Below are 21,736 nucleotides of genomic sequence, written 5' to 3'. Positions count from 1 at the left end.
TGGTGTGGTCTAAGCTAAATGAGAAAGTGTTTTTATATAATATTAATCATCTAAGTGTTTATGATTTCAAAACATTTCTTCTGAAAAAATAGGCTATAAAACGCTCCAAATGCTACGAACTTTGGTCGATAATTTCAGAGAATGAACCTTAACTCAAAATCATAAAGGATATACATTACACAAAAAATATAAAGTTTAAATTTATTCTTAGTTTAACTTAATTATAACTTTCATTATTCTTTGGTTTTTATTTCCTTTTATTTTTGCCAACAGGTCCTTTTTGTTTTAGTCAAAGATCTTATGCCCTACATTTATTATCTAAAGGTTTTAATTAATTAACTGTATTTTGAATCATCTTCGTTTAATACTGGATACTTCAATGTTAGAGAAATCATACAATCATAAAAATTTGTTTTAAAAATAACAATTAATTTCTAAAAGCAATTGTGCAATACAAAAATCAAGCTTTATCTCCAATGAAATTTTAAAATACACTAAAAATAAACCGCGAAACAGTCATCTAGCGTCATTAAAACATTATTTACTGTAAATATTAATTAAAACAAACATAATGCTTTAAGCTTTAAATTAAAACAAAGTTAGTCCTTTGTTTTAAATGAAAGCCTTTTGGATTTTTCTAAGGCTTAAACTTAAAACTTAATACAAGTTATGATAAAAAAACGAAACTAATAGAAAACATTTTTGGTTATTTATATCTAAGAATATCTTTAAACTGCTATATATTTAAAAAACAAGAACTAAAGTCCAAAAAACAAAACGAGAGTTTAAGATGTTTCAAGTTTTTAATCTGTTTAAAATATCTTGATAACAGTTTACAAACTGTTGTTTACTTTTTATTATGTTTGCAAGTAGTAGTCTATAAACTTATTTTTAGCTATTTAGTTTAACAAGTAATAAGATAGGTACAAGTTCTATTTAAAGTTGTACTTTTTAGACAGACTTTTAATTTTCCTCGACAATTGTTTTTTTACTTTAGAAAGTTTTAGATAGTAAAACAAAATATTCACAATTATAATAATTATATAAGAAAATTAACATTTTTTGATTTACTCAGCACAAATTACGTAATAAAAACTTAAAATCTTGATTCCTGCACAATAGTTTATTAAACAGTTTAGAATTTAGAGTTTTTTCCTAGTAATTATTTAAGAAGCAACTTTAATATAGTTTTTTCTAACAAAACTAAGTGTATCTTAGTCATTATTTTATATTGAATGTTACAAGATTTTTTTTTTAGTTTCTAAACTATACATAAAACAAAGGTATGTTTGAATAACTTATAGTAAACTATGTCAACATTGATTACTTAGTATTTCGAAAAGATACTTAAACTTGCTGTTAACGGTTGTTTGATGAAACTTTAAAATATTCTTATTAAGGTTCAACTATTTAAGAAATGTTCGTTAGTTTAGTAAAAAAAAATTGATCTTTGAATTTAAAAAACAGGTAACGTCATAAATTTAAACTTCGGCAGTTAATAACAGCAATTTCTAAAGATTAAAGTATACTTTCGCATGATTTTAAGTATTAAAAGCATAACCGAAAAAAAAAGTTAAGAATAAAACTTTAATTGACATAGTTAAACAATAATAAATTTCTGAAAAGAGTTCAAATTTAAATCAAGTTATAAGTAATTCCTTAATTTTTTTTCTAATATTTACAAAACGGCTGAGTATTTTCAGTTAATAAACTGAAGCATGTTTAAGCTAATAGCACTTTTGATTATCACAACGTTGTGTAGTGCTCTTCAATGTAGAGATGGGTTCGTCATAGAGTCGCATGCCTTTGATGTGAATCGATCCTCTCTGGCTCCTTTTACCTGCCCATCTACTGCCGAAGCCGGTTGTGTTCGTTTCGAAGTCGAAGGAACGTTTCGAAGTGGCTCTCAAGTTGTTCCGTGTTAGTCTGAAGTATTAAACTAGAACAACAAATTTTGCTAAAAAGTATACCAATAAATATACAAATATATTAATAAAATTTTTACTTTCATTCTATGAAGTATTTTCAAATTCTGAAAGATTAGAACATTACAAGTGATTTATTTGAAATTTTTTTTAAATAATTTTACAAATTTTGTTGATCATGCGAGTAAAAAATATTAATCAACTAATTGAAGTGGTTTAAGTATAAAACTTCATATTAAAACTAACATATTGATAGGTTTTAAAACTGTTTTTATTTTCCAATTGTTTTTATTAACTATCTCGAACTAAGCTATAGTAAAAATTAGTTAAAAAATATTGTTTATAATGGCTTTTAAATTTATAACACAGTTTTAAACATTGTTATAGTTATTATATTATAGTTTGTTTAACGAAAAAAAAAAAAGACGTTCAAAATATTTGGTCCTAGGACCTGGTGCAAAAAGAACCTTTGGGTTTTCGAGTCGCACACCACGGATACCTTTTAACGTCTTGTCTAGGACTAAACATCATTACTTAATAAAAAATAAACAAAAATAAAATAAAAGATAAGATAAAAAAAAGTTCATCCAAACAAAGTTTACCTGGTTTGTTTTAGTTTTAGTAATCTCGATTAAAAAGAACTATATATTTTTTTATATCAAAGTAAAAGAGACGAAATTGATTACCTTACAGTTTAAGGTAGTTTTGTGTCTTGTTATCAACATATTCTTTTAAAGAACTTGTTTAAAAAAATTACTTGTAAGTTTTTAACCGTAATAGACTAAACAAACTGTTTACTATATTAGAAAAATGCTTAGCTAAACATTCTAACACAAGTTATGTTTCTTTTTGCTTATTTGAACTTACCATAAAAAATTAATTCAATAGTAGGTATCATCTTAAAATTTTACTAGTTTAGTTAGTAAAAATACATTTGAATTACTCGACCTTAAGTGCCTAAACAATATAATCTAATACTTTAATAAAAAATGTAGTACAATGACGTATATAATAACTATTCTAAATATAGATTTAAGTGTTTGTTAACAAAAAATCCTAGTGAAACAAGTTCACTGGAATATAAATAAAAACAAATTATACAGTTATCTTCCTTTATTGTACCAACATATGTTTCTGTGTGTTAACGAATTAACTTACTTCAACTAGGTTTTTATTATGGTTTTCACTATGGTTTTTAATGGTTTTTTCTATTAAAAACCCAGTTGAAGTGTGTTAATTCGTCAAAACACAGAAACATATGTTGGTACAATAAAGGAAGATTACTGTATAATTTGTTTTTATTGGATCACTATATATCTATTTTTTAGTCTTAGTAATTTTTTTTTTACTAATCCAAAATAAACTTTTACTGAGCAATTGAAAAGTTGCACTTACTTTTTTTATATACGTTATTACTATAAAAAGTAACTCAGTATATACAAACTATGTACTAGAAATTAAAGTTTATATATGAAACAATAAACTACCACTAAAGAATTTTAATAATGAACAAAAAAAACATTTGATATCTTTAAAATACAATTTCTCAAACAGTAAGCTTTTGGATGAACGGATGTGGAAGTAAACAAAACTGCACAACCGAATGCACAGACAAATTTGTTCAGGAAATGCTCTCAATTATAAGAACAGTGGGAAGAGATGAAGATATTACAACGTCTGTTAACTTATGCCAACATTATAAACTGTTGTTATGGTAAATAAAACCTTTTTAGACAATCTTAAATTTTATCTGGTAATCGATTTACAAAAAAAAAGAGTATTTTTAGGAAATTAAAAAAAAAAGTTTTTATTTGAAACTTTTATGCGTTACTCTTCAGAAACTCAACTTGCGAGACAGCTTGTTGTGCGGACGACGACTGCAATAAGGACACCGTCCAGGAGATCAAGGCCAGCGGTAGATTTGCGTCCGAGGTTCAAGGGGATCTTTGAGTAAATAAATATAACTTAATAAAAAAACTACTAATACCTTAATTGAATAAACATCAATTACTTAAAAGACAAATAATCATGTTGTTTATTTTCATATTTAAAAAAATGAAATATAAAAAAAAAAATATTTTATAGTTTTTTTAAGTACAATTTACATTTTCATTTAGACAACTATCAATAGTGTTAATTAAAAAAATGTCAGATAACAAATAAGATTTAAGACTACATTTTGTTAAATTTTTTTAGTCACAAGTTTAAAAAACATACGAGTTTCGAATTAAAAAGGTGAATACTTTTTAAAAACTTATTAACAAAGTGAAAAAAATATATACTTATGTTAAATCTAATTTTAGTACTATGGTTAAATAAGTTTTTTTGTACTTTTTACATTTGTTCAAAGTAATTTGTGCAACCAAACAAAAAAAATAACGAACTTCAACTTAAAATACCTTTATTTAAAACTTCGAAGATATTAAAAAAACAATAAAAACGCTATTCACTTATGCTATATTTCTAATATTATAACAAAAAAAGTCTTGGACTAACTAAACTCTTTATATTAAAATGTAATATTAAATGTGATCTTTGCTTTTATTTTTCTAAAGTATTTGTTAAAAGTTTGAAACTTTAGTTTTATTTTCATAAATGTTGTTTATTTCTTCCCATAATTTTTGATATTGTTATGTAGTTACAAAACACGTAAACCATATAACCATTAACTAGTAGCACTTTATTAAAAAAAAAAGGACATTTTAAAAATTCAAAAAAAATAAAATAGCTCAAAGTAAAGTAGAGGGCTCATTATTATTATTATTATTATTATTATTATTATTATTATTATTATTATTATTATTATTATTATTATTATTATTATTATTATTATTATTATTATTATTATTATTATTAATTATTATTATTATTATAATTATTATTATTATTATTATTATTATTATTATTATTATTATTATTATTATTATTATTATTATTATTATTATTATTATTATTATTATTATTATTATTATTATTATTATTATTATTATTATTATTATTATTATTATTATTATTATTATTATTATTATTATTATTATTATTATTATTATTATTATTATTATTATTATTATTATTATTATTATTATTATTATTATTATTATTATTATTATTATTATTATTATTATTATTATTATTATTATTATTATTATTATTATTATTATTATTATTATTATTATTATAAATTCTCATTACGTAAAAGTTATAATTTTATTGTTTTAAAAGTTTTTAATTTGAAATAGCTTGCATTGAGGCAGATATCTTCATTGTAATTAAATAAACAAACCAGCTTTTTGTTTATTATGACTATATGCACAATAAAACAAACTGGCATTACAACTTTTTAGCGAGAATACGTAAAAACACTATCGAAAATACACTTAAGCTGTTAGCTTCGAAAATTTAGTATAAAAAATTAATTGATTACAATAAGCATTTCTGTTTTTATAAGAGCTACAAGTTTTATAAGCTTCTATGCTAAAAAAAATATTTATAGTTTACAATAATACAACTTAGAATTAACAAATATAATTTCTAGTGCTTACATTTATTATAATAGAAATTTATCGAATCAACTCAACTTTAAAAACCTTGAACATATTAAGATTTTTTTTGTAAATCTTGAATAACAATTTCTTGAAGTTTACCAACAACATTTGATGTTTCAATTGACTCACATAAACTTCTATGAATTTTATAACTACTTAACTACTTATTTCAAACAATATATAATCGAAGAATTTTAAAACTACTGTTTAGTTATTTAAAAAAAAACTGGCTAATTTAAATATATTTTTATGTAGAAAGTGTAATAATTGTATTAAATTAACTATTATTATTAAGATAAATTAAGTATAAAAAATGATGTTTTATGTTTTAGCAGTTTAATAAGAAAAATATTTCAAGTACTTAAGTTACAGTAGAAATGAAAATACTAATCTATTAATTACAACAAAAAAAATTCAAAAATTCAACTTCTAAAAATCGTAATCAGTGTGTTTAAGTTATTTATTATTAAATGTCTAAAAAGTTTTCAAATAAACCTTGAGAACTAATATGTGTAAGTTGCAGAAATTAAAACCTTTAAATTTTACTGCAGTCAATCAATACTATTAAAAACAATAGTTTTACAGAAAATATGCTGAATAATAAAATTTATTCAAGTTAAACAAAAGTTGAAAACATTTTTTTTAATATACAAAGACCAAATTATGTATAAAAGTAGTTTTTCAAGCAAAATTAAAATCAATCAACCGTGAAATAATCACCTAGCGCCATTAAAGAATCTTTTAATGTAAACATAATTGAAAATACGGTGCGTTAAGCTTTAAATTAAATTAAAGTTTGTTCTTCGTTTTGAATAAAAGCGTTTTGGAATATTTAAGTAAATTTGAAATCTAAAAATAAAATGAAATAAAAAACTATTAAAATTATACTAAAAAAAGTTCTGATAGTTTTATATTTAAAATTATACGGTAAATGATATAGATTTGAAAATACTTTTTCAAGTATTTTACAAATCTATTTCACAAAACGACGAGTTTCAAATATAACAAATAATAAAACTATTTTGAGTTTCAGAATGCTTATTTATTTTAAACTTTCTATAGTTAAAATAATGGTTTTGTTTTACAATCTTTCATTTGGAACTAATGGTTTAGAAGTTTATGCTACAGTGTAATACAGAATAAAATACGTTCAGTTTTCGTTTAAATTGGTATATAAAATTAGATCATTTATTTTTCAATTAGCACAAAAATATTCTATGCTGGAGAGATTAGTAAAAAACAGCAAATTTTTTTCTTAAGTTGAACTGTTTTTCTAAAAGTATGAACTTTTTATTTATGCGATTAGCAGAGCTAAACCAAATTTAATTAAAAACTAAACAACAGTGTTCTTTATTATTTTAAAATTGTATTAAAGCAAGCATTTTTTAATACAAAAATTTCAACAAGTCTTAATAATTATTGAAATAGCCAACTTTTTTATTTTTAAATGCATCGTATTAATTTTTCAACAACAGCATACTAACTTAGGGCTGATCGTAGTTGTATTTGGTTTGTATAAAATTAAATGGTATTCCAAAAATTAAATAAACTATACTTTAGTTTTTATTTTATCAAATAAGTTTTACTTTCTGGTACTAAATATTACATATATAACTTTAAAAGACTGATAATGTCATAAATGCCATTTCATGACACTTATAAACGCTAAAGCTTAAGATGAAAGTAAATTTGAGCATTACTTCAACTAGTGAAAACTTAATCAAACAAAAGTAAAGAGATCACATCTCAATGGTTATAATAAAAAACTTGTAAAACGTAAATATTGTTATTTTTTGATTAATCAGGGAGCTATTTCAAGTTTTGTTTACATTTTTTTTTAATTTTTCTTTACTCAAATACTTAGAATATTGAATCAAAAGTAGTGAAATTAAAAGTTAACAGTCAACAAGATTGCTTGTTTTCCTATAAGTTTTTTATTTCTTAAAAAAAAGCTTTAAGGCAGTAATGCAAATTATTGTATTGTATGTAGTTGTATGTGTTTTCTTTGTGTCTTGCTAAGCTTAATTTTTTATTAGCTTCCTGCTTAAAATTCTTTATACTTCTTTGAAAGTGGTGCATCAATAAAGTTTCCCAACCCTTATAAGAAGTGGCCTTAACAATGACTATGACATAATTGTGCTGATATATGACTTGAGCACTTTATTTTTGTCTTTTGTCATAATCTAATTCCTAATCTGCCTTAACTTGTTCTAAAATTTTAGTTTTGTATATTGCTAAGTAAACAGTGAATATTTTTTCTCTGAAAAAGTATATAAAGAAAAAATTGTTCAAAATTAGGACCTTTATTATTTAATTACGTATGTAATTTGTTATACAAAAAAAAACTAAGTTGATTCATTCAATAGTTGACTCAAACTTAATTGCCTCTTAAACTAGTTAACTCATGAACTTTGGGAAAGTCAATTGCAATATCTTACTTTGATAATTCTTAAACATTTAAAAGTTACTAAAAATAAAATTAAATCTCTTGAAGTATTTACGATTAACTTTTTCAACATAAAACTTTAAAATAATTTAGATATTAACTAAACAAGAAATATTAAAATAAACTTTCAGACTCATATTTCAGTGGATAATACAAACCATGTATAAGCTGGTGGCACTTTTAAGTTTCACAACGTTGTGTAGTGCTCTTCAATGTAGAGATGGTTTCTTCATCGGGTCAGATGCTTTTGATGTGAATCGATCTTCTCCGGCCCCTCTTACCTGTCCATCTACTGCCGAAACCGGTTGTGTTCGTTTTGAAGTCGAAGGAACGTTTCGAACTGGCTCTCAAGATGTTGCGTGTAAGTCTTAATTTTTAAGTTTAAAAAGTCTTTTTAAAGTATGTATTTTTATTTTTTATTTTCTATTTAATAACTTTTTAAAGGTTTCATAACTTTTATTAATTTTGACAAAATGAATTTAATTTGAAATTCATATAATTTAACGGTATGTGTGTATTTTTGTGAAGTAAAACAAAATAAATCAAGTAACGAGTAGAATATCTGCTTGAAAAATTATTCAAATAAATATTTTAAATTGCCAATTTATAAGTGAACTTTATAAAAAAAAATATTTGGTATTAAATTTTTTCAAAAAATGTTTTACATTAAGTTAGAGTAGCTATCACTAGCTACTTTTTCAATTATTATTTTTTATTTTTCTATTATTCAATAATAAGATAGTTTCAACATTATTAGTGATACTTATAAAAGTGATATAAAAACTTCTTTGACAACAAAAAAAATTAATAATAAAACAAATGTTTAAGAATATTCTAATCTATAACGTTTATAAACTTGCAATTATCTGAAATCTATTACTTATAACTTATTTACATAGAGTTACAGTTAGTTTAATATAACTATGTTTACACGCGATTTAAAAACTTCAAGTTCAACTTAATTGTTATTAAAGGAAACAAACATTTTTTTGTTTTGTTGAGGAAAGCTCATATAAATGATATTTGTTTTAAATTAAATAGAAAATTTAACCACAGTAAAACCTGTTGCTTTATATTAACACGATATAGTCTCAATTTATTTTCAAACCGTCAGCTCAAAAGTTTTTTTAAACTATTTTGTAAACTTGTAAATTTCTATCTTAAGTTTTTAAAGAAACAGTTTTCATATTTAATAAATTCTAGTTTTTTTTAAAACAGCAGTGGTTTTTGCTGATATGTGAATAAAAGTTAATTAAAAAAAAAATTATCCAACACTAAACATAAATGGTACTTTTTTTGAAGGAAAAAGTATTAAAAATCTTTGAATATGGTATTTGTAAAAATTAAAAATACATAAAAAAGATAACAAGTTTTTTATTATGATTAATCATTCATTTACTTTAAAATTAATGTTTTGAATACCTTAAACATGTTTAGATGTGTTTAGACTTTAGATTTATAAAAAGTCTCTTACAATGCAGTTCAAATATAAGGTAAGAAAATTCCAAATTTTTAAACAACTTAGTTTGACAATACTTTTAGTTGAAAGATAACTTCAACATGCTTTGTATAAATTTGTAGTGAAATGTTGTTAACTCTCCTTAAATACTAGTTTTTGATGCAATAAACTTTTTGGGAAGACATTAAGCTGACTTAACCTTTTTTAAAGTATTGAGAACGTACTAATATTTAAATTTATACTTCAGTATTTTTTCTAATAGAGTTGAAATAGTATTTTTAGAAGTTTTAACTGTTGTAAAGTCCTTTTTTATTCTTACGAAACTAAACTATCGCAACTAAAATTTAATTCTCTAAAGTTCCACAAAAGTTAATTGAACAATAAATTTTTAATATTTTAAATAATTAATTTAAAATATTATTTTACGTTTATATATGGTAAACGTTTGTTAAAGTATAATTTTGAAAGTTAAAAATATTTTTTAATTTTTTTTCAAAAAGTGAATTGTCTTGTAATACTCAGAAATAATATGATACATCTTCTTGTAGTTTTAACCTAGTTTTTTTTTTTTGATTGAGTACTAACAAAATATAAAACTTTAAAACTAAACTTCTTAATTAAATTTCAATTATAAGATATACATGCAAATTTAGATATATTCAACTACTAATTTACAAATGTTTATTATTTAGTGTTATATTTGTAAACCTCTTTTTTAGCATTAAGGTTGTTACTACATGATTATACTTTATTCATTTAGTCATGTATTATTAGTTTGTTTTATAACATTAGTATTACAGACTAGCCATAAAATTAAGGAAAAAGGTAAGTTATTATTTTTCAATAACTGAACAGTTACTTTTTGGAAGAACGCATGCGGCAGCCAACAAAACTGTACGAGCGATTGTACGGACGAACTTGATCAGGAAATGATCAGAATTTTACGACAAGTCGGAAGGGACGAGAATATTACAACGTCTGTTAAGTCATACAAAAGCTATTAATTATCACATTATACAAGCGTTTATTACACTTTTAATAAAAAGCTAGCTGCTGATTAATTTAAACACTTGTTAAATGAATATGAACTCTAAATATTCAAATCAGCTTAATTAGAAAAGTAATCTAAACTGTGGTTTTTAACTTTTAAGCGTTACTCTTCAGAAACTCAACTTGCGAGACAGCTTGTTGTGCGGACGACGACTGCAATAAGGACACCGTCCAGGAGATCAAGGCCAGCGGTAGATTGGCATCCGAGGTTCAAGGCGATACGGACGGCTCGTCACTGATAAATGACGTCGTTGACGCCGTTGTGGACTTGTTCTCTGGATCGCCCGCGACGAAAACAAAAGCTACTCTGGTGCACCACCTAGCGATAGGAATTTTTGTTGTTGTCTGTTTGATTTGAAGCTTTTAGAAAGTTTTTTTCATTTCGGTTGGCAAAGAAAACATGCTTGAACATCAAATTTTATGAAATAAAGCTTAATTTATACTTGTAATAAGTTTATTTTGTTTCAAAAATTGTTTTTTGAATTTTTTTTTTTGTACATAACTTTTATTCATATGTTGAAAAAAAGAGTATTTAAGCATTGGTAGCATATTTTTCAAACAAAAGATTAATTAGTATTTATTTACAAAATTGTTTTCAAAGTTGATATCAATTTAACAATTGTATACAAATAGTAATACTTTTACATAAATAAAAACAACAGTTTAAGATATGTTTAGTGCATGTATGAACTAATAAAAGCTGTATAAAGACTTTAATTTTTTACAATGGTTATCAAATGAGTTGTAAATAAAACTTTTGTATGTTGATCAAGTTTAGTTGTATATCACTATCTTGAATCTTTTGTAGAAAAATTGTGTGACAAATACTAAATATTATTTTTTTAATACGTTATTAACCCTTAATAATAACCTTTATTTGACTAAAAAGTTAGCTTAGAGCAGGGTTTCCCAAAGTGGGCCAAGTGCTCAGCGGGTCATGAGCAGCAAATGGGCCCAAATATGGTATTAAGGAGCCACATGGGGTCATAATTTGAAACTTACACTAGGTATTCTGGAGTTGTTGATGAAGAGCAAAAAAGGTCTAAGGTGTTTTTAATGGTAGTTTTGAAACTTACACTTGATATTATGGAGTTCTTGATGAATAACAAAGAAAAAAGGTTTAGGGGCTAAAGATGGTAGTTTTTTGATTAATCCTGTTGAGGGGAACCATAGCTTTATTAATCTCTTTGAAGGGGGCCATTTGAAAAAAAATTAGGAAACCCTGGCTTAAAGGTTCAATAATGTTAAAATAAATTGAAAGTGAAAATATAATATTTTCTAACCAATTTAAGTTTATAATGTATTTTTGATACATTATAAGTTTGTTGATTAGTTTTACCAAGGTTTTTCCAAATTTATCAATTACTTTGACCACTAATCAAGAATAAAAATATATTTTGCATTCTGGTCTACTGTAAAAGTATTTTAAGTTTAACTGTGTATTGTTATAAGTATTAGTTTTTTACTTTATTTGAACATTCTTTTTAAAAATACAATAGTTAAAGCTAGTTTGAACTACTGTAAAAGGTTTTAGCTACTTGAATGAGTTATAAAATCTAAAAATTTTAATAACTACATAGACTTCCCTACATTATTTTTACGTATATGAGAAGTACCACGACTCTACTAAAATGTATAAGTCATACAAAAATACTTAACAAACTATCTAAAACTTATATATAACATTTTCAAAGTTTATAAGAAAATTGTAAAGAAAAATGGTTGGTTATCTTAAATCTTAGAAACTTATTTTTTTTTGAAAATAGTTATTGCTTTCAAATTTGAATTTCTAAAACTTGCACTTGATATTCTGGGGTTTTAAATGAAGATTAAAAAGAATGTCATAGGTATAAGTGACGGGAAATATGAATAAAAAAAGTGACATTGCAACTAAAACTACCACTTTGGCCCTTGAAAGTTTTACTTCGAAACTAGGCACGCGATTACTAAATGCATGTCGATCCCCTGCTCTAGATATATATTTGAGACTGATTACAAATTTTTTAATGTACACAACAGACGCTTAACTTTATCTTACTTTTAGTTTTGAAAGTTCATTAAACTTTTTCGTTTTACAAATTAATAAATTAAATTAAGATGTATTAGTTGTAAGTAGATAAACAATTTAACTATGTGAACTAAATTTACAACTAACAAAATAAATACAAATTTGTAAATTTAAGTATTTGTCAGAAAAAACAAGCTTTAAGACATTCAAATTGTTGACTTTCTGATATATTTTTATAGAAATTAGATTTGTTTTCAAGACTGTAAATAAGTATGAATCAATATTCCCTTCTATTAGATAAAATAATTAGATAATACTTGAGTAGATAAAACTTGAGTAGTTTTCGCTTGCATTTCAAAAAAAAAAAGATCTTTGTGAAATGTCTAGGTTGCTTTTAAATTGACTTGTTCAAGCAATCTTTCTAAATAAAAAAAAGCTTTACTAATGTAATAATACTCAAACTAAGTTATAAATTAGTTATAAAAATTAATCCTAACTCTTTAAGTTGTATTCGTTTATGTTTTTTAAACTAAAAAGTTTTACTTTTAACAAAAGTCATTTTATTATTTCTAACGTTTAGTTTAGAAACTCAGTTCTGTATTTTGAAAGGTAGGTAGTAGTTTGATTAAATAATTATAGATTGCATACTTTTATTTGGGTACTTAAAGGCAATAAATATATTAATATTTTATAAGAAACTATATAATTAATGAAACTAAAACAAAACAATCATAAGTTCTTTCTTTTAAGGGTAAAAAATTTACTATTTCAATAAAATTAGTAAAGAAAACATCGTTTAAAGTCTAACAAAGCCAAAGCCTAGACTTTCGTGTGTTCTGAGAAAGTTAAAGTTGATATAAAGTTTTGATCACACCACTTAGATCATCAGACCATAAGTCTGAGTAGACTAATACCCATATTTCGTTCTACCGAGGGCTTTTGGTTTACGCTTACCATTTTGTAAATAGATGAAAATTGATTTACCATCTTAGAATGTTATAAACTAGAATAATTTCTATTTTGCTCATCTACTAGTAATACCCATTTACATTCTGAAAAATCATAGTAGGAGACCCTCCGTTTTAAGTAGTACATATTCAAGCATCAAAAATAAACAGTATAAAAGACAATTAAAATAATTTTAAGTTTTTCCTTAAAAAATATGTTCAATAAGTTTTACACTCTAATTAAAAGTTTAAATTTATAAATAAATGTTTTATATGAGGTTTTGGCCTGAAGAAAACGATAACTATTGTCTTTTGAAACAGCTGTAGCTTTATAAAATAAACTTTTGCTCTTCAATTTGATGTTTTATATGCTATTACTTTATTTTAATCAAACTATGTTGTAGCTTTGTCTTTTTGGTTTGCATTGCACCGATTAAAATATATTTAAAAAAAAAGTTTTGTTATGTTACTGGTATATATTATGTAAGCAAGCAAATAAAAATGTTGAAATTTCAAAATCGATTTGTTTTAATCTCAAACACTAGTTTTTAAAAAGAATAAAAAATAATGGTACAAAAGTGGAATATTGTAGCTAAAACTTTTTTTATACTTTTATTTATAATTATTTATAATTATTTATTTTATAATTAGGTTCAAACGATTAAAACTATGATTTAAATAATTTAAACCAGTGGTCGTCTAGCTAATCAAAATCTGTGTACATCAAAATGCACCCCAAGATCTTATTATGATAAGTGCCGCTAGTGGTGTCATTACTTTAACACTTTTACTAATGCATTTCTCCATCAAAGTAACAACTCAGTTTATATTTACATGCAAAGCTTTTAACAACTAAAACTGAAATTTATTATTTGAACCTGTTTTAAATGAACCTTTTTATTTGGTTTACCGTCTTTGCACAATGATATTTTATTTATATGGCTTTGTCTTACGTACTTATTAGTTGCACACATCTCCGCAATCACTATAAAATCCCCAGTACAGTACTCTTAAATTTTTTTGTTTAATATTAATATGTTGCTTAAACCAGATAAATATTATAATAAAAACTAGATTTTTTTTTGCAGTCTAAAAATTTCGTGCACTCCAAAATAACTTTCGTGCACACTAGTGTGCACCAGTGTACACCTTGACGACCACTGATTTAAACAACTATTACTTTTTTAAATGTTAAGATAAAAGCTGGTATTTTTTACAAAAAATTTAAGTAAAAATAAGTTAGTGCTAAAGTTTAGATAATCATTTAAGAAAAGTTTTTTTTTATTCTACATGTGCTTAAAACCTATCGCTTTTAAAAAATCAGTTTTTACTAAAAACTGATTAGTAATTAACAGTTTTATGATGGTTTGCTTGATTTAAAAAAAAAACAGAAGTGTTTATTATTTGTGTTGATATGAGCAAAAAACATGTTGTTGAGTGAAAAAATCAATACATGCTCTTTCCTTTTCAACGAAAAGATTTATTCGAAAGTAAATCTAGCAAAAAAAATATCCTCAAAAATTTATACGAAGTTGAATTTTACATTGTTTTTAAATACAAACATAGTAGTCTTTATTTTATGAATAATAATTTAAAAATTTAATAAACTAAACAAACTTTTTTAGTTTTGTTTTTCACAACATCACTCAGTCTAATATGTACTTTTTTCTTTATAAAATATACAGTTTAGTAGTCAATATCTGTTGATTTTGTTCCTAACGAATGTACTTGAAAACACGGTAGGTCTAACGTTATGAGTTTACATGCTGATTAAGTTATTGGTATAACCATAACAATTTGCTAATTTTCAAAACTTTCAAAGGTTTAAATTTTTTTTAGTATAATAACCTAACACCAATTTGACACAACACAGAATATTTTAAGTAAATTATAATTTCTAAAATTTAAAAGTATATGACAAGTTAAAAAGTAAGTGGTTTTGATAAACTTGAAATATGTGCTTAGATAAGCAGAAAAATTAAATATATGTACGGTACAAATATTGTACAAACACTATTTAAATCGAACTTAAAAGTTTTTAAAATTATGATTAAGAGAGTTTTTGCTAACTTATAGTTATAGTAGAATGTTAAAAGTAACTAAAACTTTTAAGTTTTCTATAGGTTCATACTAATGTAAATGTTTTTTCTATGCAAAATAATTTAATATTTTATAAACTATATTAAAATTAGGTAAACACTGTTAAAAGCTTTTTTGTCAAATTTTCCGAAATATTCTAGAAAAAAAAAGTATGATAAAGTATAAAAAACTATAGAAATTAAAAAAAGGGTTTGCAAACAATAATAGTTGTATAGAAGATGTTTTAACATAATGATAGATTTCGTTGAAAAACACATACAATGAAAACAACTTTTTTAGAATAAAACGTTGAAATAACTGTTTTTATTAAAAGAGGAGTCTATTTCAGAGATTATTTAAATCCGTTAATTTTACAATAGTTTTAATTAATTTTAAGTAGTTAAGTAGGTAATTTTGTGAATAGCCTTTTAGATTTTTTGTTGTTCTCTCTAAATTTTCAAAATGTGCATAGCTTTAAAAGATAACAAAAATAATAGTAAAAATAGTTGTTTTAATAGAATTTATGCTCACAAAATTAAAAAAAGCTTATTTAGTAACTAAGGTTCCGTTAAATTACTTTTTTTGATAAGTTAAAAAAAAGGTTGTTTTAAAGTCATCAGTTTTGTTGTTTGCGGAAACAAGTTTCGGGTCTTAACTTATTTGTTATTTGGCGAAACTAAAGCGTGTTGGTGATTTTACTGTGATCGAGTAAACCTCTTGTCATTGCAACAATGAAAAAACATTTTTTGGATTATAGCTTTAGCAAACTGTATTTATTTAGTTTACGAATGTATTGATCTAAGTTTAAAAAGCTTATCTAACTTTAACTGAACTGTTTTAATTCATTTTCTATTCACATTGTTTAAATATTGACACTTGAATGCTTTAAAATTCATAGACTTCTTTATTTTTAAATCGTTTGTTTAATTTCTAAATACTGTAAAATTATCTTAAAATTATATTTTAAAGATAGCTTAAAGGTGAATTAATTAGTAAGTTTGTTTATAATACTACATATAGTACAGTTTTGTTCACCTTAAAGGATAAATTTCTTAATTTAAACTAATAAGCATAGTTTGATATACTAATAATCAAAAATATAGTCGGTAAAATTTGGTTTAGATTAAGTTTACTTTTAATGAAACATTTTTTCTAAGTTTTTAATAACTGGTTTTTAATACTTTATATACCTATTAGTAGCAATATTGAACAGCATTTTTTTTAAATTGACTTACTAGTTGATTTTTTAAAGTTTAGTAAAACAAACTTTAAAAATTTTCAGGATACTTTTTTATTTCTTGTAAGCCACGTTACACAGATATATATTTTTTTATACTGTGTTGTTATAAATCTAAATAAATGTTTACTTTAAAGTAAAACTTAATGTAAAAAAAATAGCTTGACAAAAAAACACAATACAAGTATAAGCTGTTATAAACTAAGAAAATAAAGTATAAGTTTTTTAGTAATATACGTATATCGCTTCATTGCTTTTTATTATCTTAAACTTTAGCTCATGTAAACATTTTTTACAATTCAAATACAATGTACTTGAAGTACAAAACAAAACATTTACTATGAAATATTAAACATATACTTTTTGTAGTCCTTTTGGGTACACACATTAAGAATATCGACTCAAAAGTATTTTAGTGCTAAACACATTTGTTTTTAAAAGTGTTGTTTGTTTTCATAAAACATTTTTTCAAAATTTTGAATAAAGCTGTATAAGAGGTTTCAAAATTTTAAAAATTTAAATATTTTATATTTCTTTCATTTTATCGTTATACGTGAGCAACTGTAACTTATTTGCTAAGTTCGTTTAACCATAAACAGAAACAGAACATTTTTTAACGCTTATAGAACCTAGATAAAAATAACGTTTAAATTTATGTAAATACGCACTTTGTAATTTTAAGCTTTTGTCTTAAAATAGTTTTTTTGGAATAGTGTAGTATATATTTGTACATTTTATATAAAAAGTTTGCTTAAAACTGATGCAAACTATGTTTTTCATACGTGTTAAACTTATAGTTTTGTTAAGCTAATTTCAGTTCTTCATACATGAAAAGTTCTAAATAACGCTTAATAATTTTATTAAATATGCCTAGCTAAAATCCATTAAATATAATAAATGTCTTGCTAAACTGTATAAAGTTCAGTAGATGTTCAATTAAAAGTTTTCGATTATTATTTTTAAGTTAAACTTTTTAAAACAAAAAAGCTTGTTTTAGCAGAAAATGTTGTTTTATTGTTATTAATCTACAACTAAAGTATACTTTTAAATTTGTTAAATAACAAAAAACAAAGCTATAAAGTTTTTAAATGAAAAATTTCAATAGCTTTTATCTAGTGATGTACCGGACTCACTATCCGGGTCCGGGTCCGGCCGGATATTGCCATTTTTGTCTGATATCCGGATCCGGCCGGACTCTAATTTGAAAAAAAAGTCCGGATCCGGTTCCGGCCGGATTCTAATTTGAAAAAAAAGTCCAGATCCGGTTCCGGCCGGATTCTGATTTGAAAAAAAAGTCCGGATCCGGGTCCGGCCGGATCCTAACAGAGATCCGGCCGGACCCGGATCTAGTTAGTAAAAATGAGCATATAGAAAAATATTTTTTTTAAAAACAAACCCTGTGTTAATTAATAAGAGTCATTTTCGTCACTTAAAGTTAAACACCTACCCCGATTGGCTCATTTTGTACACGTGACTAATTTACACTTGTTTACATTTAAACTATGAAATAAATATTTTAGAAATGGAACTCTTTACAAATATTGTAAAATTGAAAACTTTGGAATGAATACTTGCATTATTTGTTGTTTAAAATTGAGCTCAGAGAATATTTAGAGTTAATACGGTTGAATGTACGAGCCAATGAGAATCATATGACGAAATGTTTCAAACTAAATACTGATGCAACAAAACATCAGAAAATGACAGGCAGTTTATATGTAAGCAGTTAGTTAGTTTGGTGAGCAGCTTGAAGCAACAAAATATCTTGAACTTTTTGTGAATGCTTATTGTAAGTAGTGTTTTGTTTTAAAAGGGAATATTTCAACTGGTGTTTAATTGTTTAAATATTTAAGCCAGGTTTATAGTTTAATAGTTTATGAAAAACTTTACAGTTTCTTGTTTACTAAAAGTTTTATTTAATTTTTAGTATATTGTTTTAAGTCTTTTGAAATAGATTTAAATAGTTTCCAGTTTTTAAAGTGTTACCAAAGTAATTAATAATTTTGTATATGCTAGTATTTCTTGTTGTGTTTTATGTAAAAGATTCATCACTCAAAACTGTCGTGTCTGATTATAGAAAGTAGTCTCAGTTTGAATTTACTATTTGTTAGATATTAATTGTATACGGTAGGATTTAATTATGATGGGTAATACTAAAAAGTTAAGTGTACCACAATCAGTCCACAACTTTACTACCAAATTGTCAACCTTTGCTAGCTGTTATCTGATTATTAGATTAAAGTAATTTTAAAAACCTCATTCTGACTCAGGCTTGTTTATACTCACTCTAGCTAGTTTTATTGACTTAAACAGTGGTAACCCTGCTAGTTTGAAAATTTTTGGGAATTTTAGAAAATCTTGGAATTCCTGCCTCAAGCTAGTTTAGTTTTTTGTAAAATCTCAGGCTAGTTTTCTTTTAGATTTTGAATGAATTTGAGCTGATCCAGTTTTCAATATTTTGTAATTTTCTAGTGTATTTTGTTCATGAACTTGATTTCATATTTTTAATTGTAAATAACACCTAAATTTGTAAACCTTGTGGCTAGCTGTTCTACTTATTATTAGATTAAAGTTATTCTTTTTAGTTTTTAAAAACCTCATTGTGACTTAGGCTAGTTTATACTAATGATGTACCGTACTCACTATCCGGGTCCGGGTCCGGCCGGATATTGCCATTTTTGTCTGATATCCGGATCCGGCCGGACTCTAATTTGAAAAAAAAGTCCGGATCCGGTTCCGGCCGGATTCTGATTTAAAAAAAAAGTCCGGATCCGGTTCCGGCCGGATTCTAATTTGAAAAAAAAGTCCGGATCCGGGTCCGGTACATCACTACTTTTATCTTACATAACTAAAAAAACTCTAGCATAAAACTTCAAAAAATAAAAAAGTGCTTAAAAATAACCAAGTAACTTTGATTATGGTAATAGTTTGTTATATAAAACGGTAGTGATGCATAATTGCTTGAATAATGTTGGATAACAAAAGTAATTAAAATAAAAAAACACAGTGTCTGAGTAGTTTTAAATAGAAAAATACCATCTAGCAATTAATTTATAAATAGAAGTCTTTCTATAATGAACATTTTTGTATTATGATTGATTTTTTGTAGAAATTTCTGTGATTGATTAAGACGTTAAATTCTTACATCTTACTATTTGTAGTACAAAATACAAGACTTATTTTATTTATGAAAATTATTGTATAAATTACTGTTGTTAAAGAATATTTGGGAACGGGTCAGAAAAGCACGGGTGACACTTTAGCACGGTGTGACACTTTAGCACGGTGTGACACTTTAGCACGGTGTGACACTTTAGCACGGTGTGACATTTTAGCACGGTGTGACACTTTAGCACGGAGTGACAATTTAGCACGGCGTTACTTTAGCACGGAGTGTCACTTTGGCACGGAGTGTCACTTTGGCACGGGATGACACTTTATCACGGCGTCACTTTAGCACGGAGTGTCACTTTTAGCACGGGATGACACTTTAGCACGGCGTCACTTTAGCACAGTGTGACACTTTAGCACGGGGTGACACTTTAACACGGCGTCACTTTAGCACGGAGTGTCACTTTAGCACGGCTTCACTTTAGCACGGGGTGACACTTTAACACGGAGTGTAACTTTATCACTGATTGATTCTTTTGCACAACATGATTCTTAAGCACGGAGTGACACTTAAGCGCCATTGATAGTTTTAAAAAATTTAATTAAATACGTGTAAAATTTGTATTTAATAAAACGTTTAAAATTAAATTTATATAACCAGCATGCTGTTGATTATGAAATTTAGGCACTTTAAAGTGTGATTTCAAGAAAGAGAATGTCTTCCAAAATTATTTTTAATAAAAATATGATCTAAGTAAGGAGTAAATTGTAATACAAAGTTTGGCAGTCTTTTCGAATTATATTTAGAAAAATCATTCGTAGGTAGCAAAATGTTAGAAAACATCTTTAGTGGCCTGTATTTTTTAAGAAAAACTATACTTAATAACAAAAATAAGTACTGAAAAACAAGAAGTTGGTAAATTAAATGGTAACTAGTTTTAAAAATCCTTAATTAATTGAATGTTTTTATACTGTGTTCTTTTTTACTTCTGTTAATAAAATAATAACACTTTACTTACATTTTATTTAATTATTTTGCTTGGCTGACATGGTTAAAATAACTTTATTTATGTAAAACAATGATAAAAAATTTATGCATAGCACTAAATTTTATTATAAAAACGAACACGAACGAAATTTACAAATATATACATTTAATCTATATCAAAATTGTGTTGAATACCGCGTAGGTATTCGAGTATGTTATTATTTTCATTAAAATTTGATACCAGATAAAACAGACGCTCATCTGCTTGTCTGAACCTTATTCTTTTGGGATCTGGTTTTATCCCTGCCAGAAGGTGTTCTAGTCCCATATCCCGAGAATTCTGAGTCGTTTTCAGAATATTTATAAAACTCTACAGATTGGGATGGTTTCCATTTAATACTGCGTACAAAGCTCGATGCGCTGCTTCCGCAATATTGTTCGTTCGATCACTTTTTGTAAGTACTCGTTCGTACTGACTCCACAAAGGAATTGGAAACAATGGCTCACCTCTAGCACCTTTAAGTTTAATTTTTTTTTTATCTAAAGTTTATGTACATTTCTAAATATAAACTCATAATTTAAATTCAAAAAGTTACGCTTGTATTTTAAATAAAAGCACCAATTAAACATTAACAAATAAGATATTTAATTTTAATATTTACAATTTTATTCTAACAAATTAAAAAACAAATTTAAATAGGCAATAAATTAAAGTGTACTAAACATTAACACAAATATTTAAATGTACTTAAGTCGAAACCACTCCAGAACTGTCACTAGTTCTTCAGAAATGTTAGCAAATAAAGCTTCTAAATCGTCGACTATTTTACGTCAACAAAACCGTATTTACTAATATACTAGTATTTATTAATATTTATACTTTACTCACTGAAGTTAAATTAAGCTATGATCTTATTAAATAACGTTGTAAAAAACCTTGA

General features: G+C 25.0%; 1 protein-coding gene across 1 annotated transcript; it reads left to right on the top strand.

The window, feature by feature from the left end:
- Positions 1-8,013: 8,013 nt before the first annotated feature.
- On the top strand, positions 8,014-10,964 carry LOC145829713 (uncharacterized). The gene is made up of 3 exons (XM_082937575.1): positions 8,014-8,277; positions 10,231-10,351; positions 10,540-10,964. Exons 1-3 carry the CDS (start codon positions 8,076-8,078, stop codon positions 10,781-10,783), a joined length of 567 nt encoding a protein of 188 aa, XP_082793701.1. The 5' UTR covers positions 8,014-8,075; the 3' UTR covers positions 10,784-10,964.
- The last annotated feature ends 10,772 nt before the right edge of the window (positions 10,965-21,736 follow it).

Source organism: Thalia democratica, chromosome 2, assembly GCF_965202585.1.
Source record: "Thalia democratica chromosome 2, ktThaDemo2.hap1.1, whole genome shotgun sequence".
Classification (NCBI taxonomy): domain Eukaryota; kingdom Metazoa; phylum Chordata; class Thaliacea; order Salpida; family Salpidae; genus Thalia; species Thalia democratica.
The sequence above is the reverse complement of the archived record's forward strand: the minus strand, read 5'-3'. Positions and strand labels throughout refer to the sequence as shown.